Raw genomic sequence first — 9,250 nt, 5'->3', positions numbered from 1 at the left:
GAAGAGATAAAGAGAGATTACATATGAGAGATGGAAAGGAAAGGGGTTTTAATTGAAAAAATGAGGTTAGGTTTAGGAAGCCTTTTAAAAGTTTGAGGGTTTTCGAACCTACAACCAAAATAATATAGTAATAAAATAAGATGGAATAGAGATTGCATGTATTATTCAAAAGAAAAGAAAGAAATTATTATATTCACATTTACTTAACAATGTTTTTGTCTAAAATTTTATTGCATTAAATTAGGGCGAAGAGCTCAATATCTTTATAGCCGCGTAGACCTACCTTGACGGAGCTGGGATCTATGAAACAAGAAGGAATGCCATTTTGGTGGGGGAGCGGGGGTGGTGATTTTAGAAAGGCCACATGGCTCCTTTGTAGCGAGACGAACGTTAAAGTTTCAAAATGGTTAAAAGCAAAGCTACAATAATGTACCCGTTTCTCTCTCTTTATGGCAATGAGATTTAATGCAATATTTGCGCAGGAAAGAGAGATCGTAAAACTAGCTTTAGACAACTTTGACGTTTCGTAAGTATCTTTGATCCTAACCCACAAATGTGAATGCCAAGTACGAGATCCCTCGATGCGAAAGTTTATTGGAGGTCAAAGACATGAAGGGTTTGTGGAGGCAAGGATTAGCATAATGCCTTGAGGAGAATGTTTAGAAAAGGATGGCCAGAGGGGGTGCATAATGGCATCTAAAAGACGGCTACTGAAAGAAGCACCTCTATACTATATAGAGAGGTTTGCAAGAATGCAGATCTCGTCACATGTAAGAGTACGCCAAGACATAAAAATCAAGTAGTTGATGGCCAGAACTGCCAGCTTTTCAGTTCACCACCCATCTCTGCAAAGGAAAACAAGAGGTCTTAAGCTTTCCGAATCAGCAAGCCCTGTAATCTGACCAAGTTAAGGGTAAGGAAAGAAAAAGAAGCACCCAGAAGAACTACCCTTATTTTTCCATCTTCTGACCCACAGAAGAGTACGTTGTCAGCTGCTATAAGGGTATTGACTCTGCTGCTAATGTTGATTTGGAAAATCTTCACTAATCTCTCCCTCATCCAGACCTGCAAAACATCAAGAGCATGTCAGCTGAGAAAACCTGCTTCTGTCCATTTATATCCTCTAAAATTTGAAGCACTCTAGAGCAAAACGCTTGTGCTTTTACAGGAAACATACGTCAAATCTACTCTCCAACATCAGTGCAATAAATAGTATGCAGGCATATTCTAAATAACTGGCAATTTCTCAAACTTCCCATTGGGGACATCGATCATCGGATTCCAACATTCTCACGAGAATAGTAATTGTTGCAGAAGGATTTAATGATGACCTCTACAAAGCCAGAACTTGATCCAAGGTACAAAAATTCATCAGTGATGGCCAGGGCACGTATATCCGAATTTGTTGCCAGTTCCCCCACACACAGCCTTTCACTGTGGCTCCAAACCTTCAACCACACACAGACAGTGTTTGTGAAATCAGATTAAGTACAGAAAACAGTCCAAGGACAGCATCTCCAACAGAAATCAGGCAGAATGATCAGCCTCAGCAAAGTGCTGCTTACTCGGGCACCAACACCGTCAACGAGTGAGCCAGCAGAATAGAGCTTATCTCCGAAAACCTCTAGACTGTAGATGGTCTTCTTGGCTAACAGAGTTCTGACACCAGGCTGGATGGCAAATGATTGATCGGCCATCGTATCCACCTCCTAAAGCAACAAAATAACCACCATTCGCGATTCACTACCTAGCCCACCAATTAGAAGTTCCCTTGGGCATCTAAATCTGTAATGGATCCAGAACATACAGCACCTGGATGCTGTAGTCACTGCAGCCACAGAAGAGTCTCCCTTCCGCAATCGCAAGACTCTGAATATTTTTATTAACCAAAAAGGTCTTAGACACAGATTCTGCCTGGATCACCTGCATAAAAGAAAGCACTGCATTTCAAACAAGAACTGAAACTCTATGGCAACATCAGCATCTACTTGTTGACTCAGACAAGAAGTATTGGAGATGTCTGCTGACCCGGACTCCACTGCCTTGAATCGCAAAACAAAACACTATTGGATCTGCAACAAGACTCTGCACAGGCTCTTTTGTGTCATGAGATTCAAGACAATATAGAATACCCTCTGGCCCCAAAGCCCAAACCTGCATAAAATGGGGAGATAAATGTATGCAAAACCTGCAGGCTTACTAAGCTGAACAACAATGTTAAGAGCATCAGTCCTCCACCCTATATACTACCGAGTAATTGTAGAGAGGGAATAGAATACCCTTATGGTTTTATCAAGTGAGCCACTGTACAGCTTCTTGCCAGAAGACGATACATACATGCATGTAACTGATCTAGTATGTTTCTTAATGTCTTGAATCAAATCAAGGTTGTGCTTATAATTCCACACCTGCATCCGAAAAGATCATTCACTTATGAAGCAAATCCTTAACAAGCCTTGCTCCAGATTTTACAGTACAGAAACCATTTCGACAAGCATTGCTCCTGTTTATGTGCAACATCACCTTCAGTGCTCCATCCGCATGACCACTGAACAATATTCCTCTGGAAATAGCAAGGGAACGAACTTCTCCGTTGACGCTAGCATCAGCCGCTGGATCTAATATCTCATGGCCCCAAAATCCAGGCTGCAAAACATTCCCTGATTCAGAGATTGTAATTCCTTAACTACATCAACCATTCCAGTTGGGCACGTGTCCTCTCTCTAAAGTTTATCCATACTTGCGTTGTACATACATCATACATGATTGGAGTGTCAAGGAGCTTCTCAAATATAGCATTTGCCATCCAAACTGATGCTTTGAGCTGCCTCAAAGGCCTGCCCAAGTCTCTCGCAAATTTTAGTATCTCTTGCACCCCCTCTAGACACACAAAGCTGCATTGCATCAGTTATTAGCACCGATATATACAGTTCTGCCAATAAAGATCTCGAGCTTTCCTGAGCATATCGATCTTTACCTGAGTCCTCCAAAAAGCTGTACAGACCTATGATTGCAAGAGCCTTATTCTCAATATGTTTATGAGATTTAAGGACCTGGACAAATTCTGACATCAAACTTTTGCATACTCGCGCTGGAACTCCCAGGTGAGGAAGTGGTGGCAGCACATGAAGGAGCCACGTCAGAGCAACTGTGCAAGGCGTTGACAGATCCATTGATTGACTTCTTACTCCTCTGACCAGAACTTCAAATATCGTTCCATTCTCAAATTTAGCAAGTGCCCTTGCAACTTGCATGTCCCATTCTCTGGCAGCTGTTTCTTCATCTTCCTGCAGGAAGCAGGGTAAACTAATATTTGAGTCATTTTGCACACATGCAAATAACATTTGAAGTCCCTTTCCACACTCACCAGATCTATGATATCTAATGCACTTTCATCTTTGTGTTCAGCTATGATTAGATCATTGTAGTTTTGATCCAGCCCAACTGTTCTAAGCAACCATTCTCTTAATAATGGTTTGCCTAAAATGGAGAAACGCCCTCCTAAAGTTAGTAATGACTCCACGGCTGTCATTTGGGATGCAACAAATTGTTCATTTGAAAGAGCTGCCACCAGTGCCTCAATTGACTCTTCCCTGAATATATTTCCCTTTCTATCGTAGGCCTGAGGGGAAGGTTCCAAACGAAGATTTCACATAATGAGGTTAAAACAGTTAGAAAACAGAGGTTATATAGAACACAATTCACCTATCTATTACATCTAGTCTCATGGAATACTCAACTCGTTCCTACCAAAAGATCAAGCTGTAGAAGAAGGCCTGCAATAATAGGACGTTGTTGAAGTGGAACAGTTTGAAGTTGCGCTAGTAAAATATGCATTGCACTAAGTGACCCTTCTTCTTTGATAACTTGCAAAATTTGCTTGTTGATTGACCTTCTGAAGAGAATCAGTGGTCTTAGATCAGCACATGTTTGATGTTGAGAGTATGCAAACCTCTTCCTCCATTGCACGTCAATTCACCCTAATCAGGAGTCACAAGTTTGGCATACCTGTTCTGTCGTACAAGCTCAGAAAGAAATAAAACTGCAATCATCCTTGCCCTTTCACCACAGCTGTGCAAGAGCTCTAATACTGGCATGAGCTGCCCCCTCTGAGCTATATAGGCTCGGCAGATTCCATCCTCTTGCATGCAACACAGCAATGTTGAAACTGCACTGATCCGCTCCTCTAAAACCTCTGCTTCCAGACTGTCGACCAGTGCAGACAGGCCCTTCCTGGACAAAATTGAGTGGACATAAATCGACCTGGCATTTTCATCTGCACCTGTAAGAATCTGGTCTATCATCACACAAGCTGCTTCTTTTGCCTTCATGCCCATAGAGAAAAGCCGCTCGTGAGGTAAATCACCCACTTCAAATTGCCTAAGGACACACACAAATGATGGAAGAAGATCAAAAAAGGCCAGTTGTGATGCAGTTGGTTTCAGTTGGCGCAATAGAACTGCAGCCGAATGTAGGCCCCTCCGTAACAAGCCAATAACTGAAGTATAGTCTGGATCTCGTGTCGCAATGATTTGCACCACAGAATCATGTTTCTCAATGAGCTCTGAAAGAATGTATACTGTTGCTTCTAAAACATGCACAGTGTCAGAACTGAACAGGACATCTAAAAGCCCGTTGACCATTGCCTCCTCGGTAAACTGGTTTGAAATGCTATAATCACCCTTGGATTCTTGCCAAATATGAGCAATTCTGAGCACAGCTGATTCACAGTCATGTAAATTGTTTGAAGAGCACAAGCAAACCATTGCAACGTCCACCTCCTCCAAAAGAGCCTGAAGATCATGTTGGCTTACTTCGTTTGAAGGAGATAAGATGAGAGTGTTCTCACTCCTGACACTTTCGTTGAATCTCCTCCCCTTAGTGCTGTTAAAGAGGCCCAAGTCAGGTAGGCTACCTAAGGATCGCCTCATGCTTTGAGAGAGATCTGCATCGTCTTCAAGGAAGGAGGGATTTTCAAACAGCCCGTACTCTAGGGCAAGCTGAGGGTGCTGATCTTTCCAGCTGTCAATGACCCGTTTCAAGACATAATTAGTTTTGGGGGTAGACATGCTCCGTAATCTCTGACGGGTAATTGGGCATGTCATATTGCCTCTGTTAAGCCATTCTTGAATTGCCCTACGCTCATATGTTTGGCCGGTTTCTAGCGTCACTGGATCATTGAAAATATGCCCTGTTATTGGGCAGATAAAGTCTTTTAGGGGCCTTACTACAGGAGTGGACATATCAGACACCCTGGGTAATAGTAAATCCGACTTGGCATCTTGTGAATAGTAGATGACCATGGATGAGCTGCAGTTTGCAAAAAGATGTCACATACAATCAAAGCCTGTGCTGCAAAGAATGGTATGCCAATGACATTCAAGATAAACAAACACTCATGCACTGCCTTTTGTTTTATAATAGTGGCATCAACTTTTCACATTGGTGAGAACAGGAAGAAAGTTGGCACATATTTTCCCTCATCACAGACTATTTGTTCAAAGTGCAGAGTCTTCTGATCGCCACAAAGATCCTTGATCATGTACTTATGGAGTTTAGGAGCACAAGCACTGTGTTGCATTCTGAATGGGCTAGGTACTACCTAACTAGGACAAAACAAAACACAGAGCATGTCACAATAATCTACATATACGCTTTTAACAATCCTAAAAGTACACACTAGGCTAACGCAAACTTGATTTGCACGAACATGATGAACACCTGTAGTTGTTTTGGGTTGCATCCTCCAACTCTCCCTCATCACCAGCCTGACATTCAACTCCTTCGTTTGTTAGTTTTTTGACATCTTCTTTGGTGGTTTGAATGTTTGAATCCTTGTATTCAATAGGCATCCTCTCTTGCCCTGCACACCTTTCTGCAGCCTAATTGTTCAACATGACTTGTCATTCAATTTGAAGCATTTGCAGATTTTGAAACATACATGTGCAAACATGAAGTTTGCCTACCTCTGAATGTGATTTAGACTTTACAACTGATTTGTTGTTTGATGATTCATCACCTCTACTTTGAGAAACTGCCGTGGACAGAATAGAAGATTCAGTTCGATCATCCAATTCTTTTGGTGCATTCAACACCTCCGGACTCTGCTTATTAAATTTTGGAGTAGTTCCCCCCGAATTTTGCGACAACAGGTGCTGATCTGGATGGGCTGTTAAATCTTCTGTACTTCCCTGGTTAAATTGCAACATGAATGGCTTGCCTTCAAGGCATGCATGCTGCTCTTTCATCTGCCCGTGCTCCTCCACAGAATGTACATTTCCTTCTTGCTGAAACCCAATAATACCCACCCATGCTTACAGACATACATACATATGCATGCTACGATCTTTTTAATGTGCTTCCAAGAATTTTACCTTTTCCAAGTCACTGTCCATTGTTCTGATTGAAGCGTATTTCTGTATGTTCCGTGTTTTCTCTATCCTGAACAAACAGTAATGTAACTCAGCAAGGGATTGAGACACAAGTAAATAAAATTACATTGGAGAACTTCAGCAAAGACTGTTTATGCTGTCCTTACCCGGTATCGTTTCGTAATGTCATACTGCTTGAAGAGAAGGTCGAAGGCTGGTCTGCAACGTCATCAACCACCATTTGCACAACAGGCACCCTTTTCCTTGTTGCATCGTTGGCATCAAGCAAGCCTCTATAATACTGGGCACAGATTTTTGTATTCTCGTCCAACAAATCTTGATAAAGCTGTTCAAGCTCCTGCAAGCGTAGTGCTGGTTCAGATATCCCATCACCTTCCACTGAATCACTAGCGTTCAGAGAAGCATTGGGTAATGTTGTCGTCAGAATGCAATGATGCTGCTCCTTATACCAGGCTACAATAGATGTGAACTGTGGCAAAAACACCTGCTGCCACAAAGAAGGTGCAAATTCTGTTCTTGAGCAGTGTGGATCAACAATAAACATCTTCAGCATGTACGATGTGGCCTTAATGACATCATGTTGCAAATTCCACACCAAAGCCAGGCTAAAATGAGCCAAAGCTGAGAGATACGAATTGGGCACTCCATCAGTTGTTTCTTGCACATCCAAAAGAGCACAAGTCTGAAGCATCTTCTCAGCATACACAAGCTTGGCCTTCTTTGTGGCATCGTCCCCCTCTGATGTGGCAATAGCTTCCTCTAATGCTTCAATACCCCAGTTAAGATTGGCCAAGATGGCCTGCTCCGCATTGGATGCATCAGTGTGCAATGGCACTGCAATGCGTTGTAAGCATACCTTGGTGAGTGGCAGCCTCCATTGCTGATAGCTGCCAAGCAGAGCATCAGAAGCAAAACTGCCCACAGCCAACAGAAGGGTGTCCAAAGCAGAGGATTTATCCGGGTCCATGGATCAGCAGACTCGGGATTTTGAGCCTGAGCTGTGCAATGCCCAATTCAAAAACAAACAACTGCCACTTCAAAAGACAATTGATGCTTTGAAGAAGCTCTCAATGCACAATCACCATTTATGGTTTTGAGGAAGAGCTCAATGCACAGTTACCATTCGCTTGATCACTGTATATTCAGCAAGCTTATGTGCAAATATAAGAGCGAAACCCTGCATGAACGATCCATGGATACTCATCGTGCTGTAAAACGGACTTTAAAGACAGCGAGGGATGCTGTGTAACGGACTTTAAAAACAGAGAGACTGCCAAATTTGCAGTAGTAGTCTGATGAGAATCGGGACTATTGGCAATAGCTTGCTTTCGAATGCGATCAAACTCCTTAACGCCCGCCATGTGGCGTCTTTAGGCATGGCATTGGCCGGCTCGTCCACAGTCCACTTTCTCTGGGTCTGAGAGCCGGGTCGCAGCCAGGGCTAGAAGGGAGCCCTATTAGCGCTTGATCACGCCCAGCACTTGCGGGTTTAGCGGGTCTACCATTCCCCCACAATCCTGTTGGAAATCAGGAGTTCTAATTTAGCGTTGTAAGCACTAGCCAATAGTCTTTCATCCTTTGTGCCCTTGTTCGTTCCATCTAATTGAAACTACACCGGTGACCAATCATCCTCCTACACATCCTGACGTTTTTGCTCCTCCTCCTCTTCCTTCACCCCCACGGTGCAACCAAAATGCTAGTGGGCAAAGGGAAACCTTGTTGATAACCCCTCGTGCAATCCCATTCTAAATGGCTCTCTGTTGGTTTAAGAGCCCAGCAACCCACACATAGGTTGAGAAGATTTTAGAGCCAACCTAGCCGCACTATCTTACAAAGGGCCCCACAAACTAGGGTAAAGGGACCAATATAGTATCATATAACAATCCTCCATTATAACTTTTTTTTCCAAGTCAGTACATAAATGTTTTTGAATAGTCCAACTATATATATCATATGGAGCTCACAAATTTTTTTTGGAGATATTTTTATGTTTTTATCAAATGGCTCCAGTTATAAATGAAGGGTTCATAAAAGAGTGACAATGAGAGGCCAATAGAGTGACACTTACGGATGCATTGTTTTAAAGTCTTACAAAATTCAAAACATGAAGAATTTTACATGGTTCAATTGTTTAACTCACATTAAACTCATATCTAATGTGAAACAAATCATATCATAATGATGAGCAACTAAAAAAGCTACATCTTTTTTATAAAACGATCACTCAATTGGGGCGGTGTGCGTTTTGTTTTTGGGGGGGCAACATTTTATTGGTTTACTTATCCTAGTGTAAATAGAAGAAGAGAGGGAGAGTCGAATGAACTAATAAAGGGTAAGGGAGCATGTGGACTTGAACTCATCCCAGTTTCCCAAAGTACTGAAGAGTCTGTATGAAATGTAGAATCAAACAAGGATTCAAAACTTGGAGAATCAATTGGCGACAAAGAATTTTGCTCAAAGAGAGACGATTAAAGCATTCATTACTCAAAATTAAGAATTTGCACAACCAAATGGCTAGTGCAGGGATATAAAAGACTAGCGAGGAGCTATCTAGGAGGTGTCTTTGGATTTGTCAACCAAATTTTGATGGACTGGGAATTGCCTAATAATAGGTAAGACCTCAAGCTTTGACTTTTGAGGAGTTTTGCGCACTACTAATAAAGGAGGAGTTGAGACTAAAAGCCTAAGAAGGAAGCAACAATGGAGATGTATTATGCACCAATGCAAAAAGCAAAGGTGGTTCCTCCACCAAAAATGATGGTAACAAAAAGAAGAAGAGTGGTAAGAAGAAATTTCACGAAGAATGTTTCTACTGTAAGAAGAAAGGACATGCAATTACAAATTGTCATGTCAAGAAG

At 42.1% G+C, this 9,250-nt stretch overlaps 1 protein-coding gene across 4 annotated transcripts; it reads right to left on the bottom strand.

Annotated features, from left to right (window-relative positions):
- Window positions 1–388: 388 nt before the first annotated feature.
- On the bottom strand, window positions 389–7,919 carry LOC148021664 (putative E3 ubiquitin-protein ligase LIN). 4 transcript variants are annotated; one of them, XM_087697141.1, is made up of 17 exons: window positions 6,539–7,918; window positions 6,375–6,441; window positions 5,967–6,287; window positions 5,722–5,882; window positions 4,009–5,310; window positions 3,751–3,895; window positions 3,368–3,622; window positions 2,978–3,287; window positions 2,756–2,880; window positions 2,524–2,646; window positions 2,280–2,408; window positions 2,029–2,154; window positions 1,813–1,923; window positions 1,566–1,709; window positions 1,332–1,448; window positions 949–1,065; window positions 389–845 (listed from the first exon to the last, which is right to left on the bottom strand). In XM_087697141.1, the coding sequence occupies exons 1-17, from the start codon at window positions 7,357–7,359 to the stop codon at window positions 828–830; spliced, it is 4,392 nt and encodes a 1,463-aa protein (XP_087553267.1). In that variant the 5' UTR covers window positions 7,360–7,918; the 3' UTR covers window positions 389–827. The 4 variants fall into 4 exon arrangements, 3 of the variants coding, with proteins under 3 accessions (XP_087553267.1, XP_087553268.1, XP_087553269.1); XM_087697142.1 differs by having other exon boundaries at window positions 3,751–3,892; XR_015694371.1 differs by lacking the exons at window positions 389–845; window positions 949–1,065; window positions 1,332–1,448; ... (1 more) ...; window positions 1,813–1,923; window positions 2,029–2,154 and having other exon boundaries at window positions 2,283–2,408; window positions 2,763–2,880; window positions 6,539–7,919.
- Between the last annotated feature and the right edge of the window lie 1,331 nt (window positions 7,920–9,250).

Source organism: Lygodium microphyllum, chromosome 17 (genome assembly GCF_053477565.2).
Source record: "Lygodium microphyllum isolate KBCC chromosome 17, Lygodium_microphyllum_v1.1.10, whole genome shotgun sequence".
In the NCBI taxonomy this organism is placed as follows: Eukaryota; Viridiplantae; Streptophyta; class Polypodiopsida; order Schizaeales; family Lygodiaceae; genus Lygodium; species Lygodium microphyllum.
Note: the sequence above shows the minus strand (reverse complement) of the source record. Positions and strands in the feature narration are given on the sequence as shown.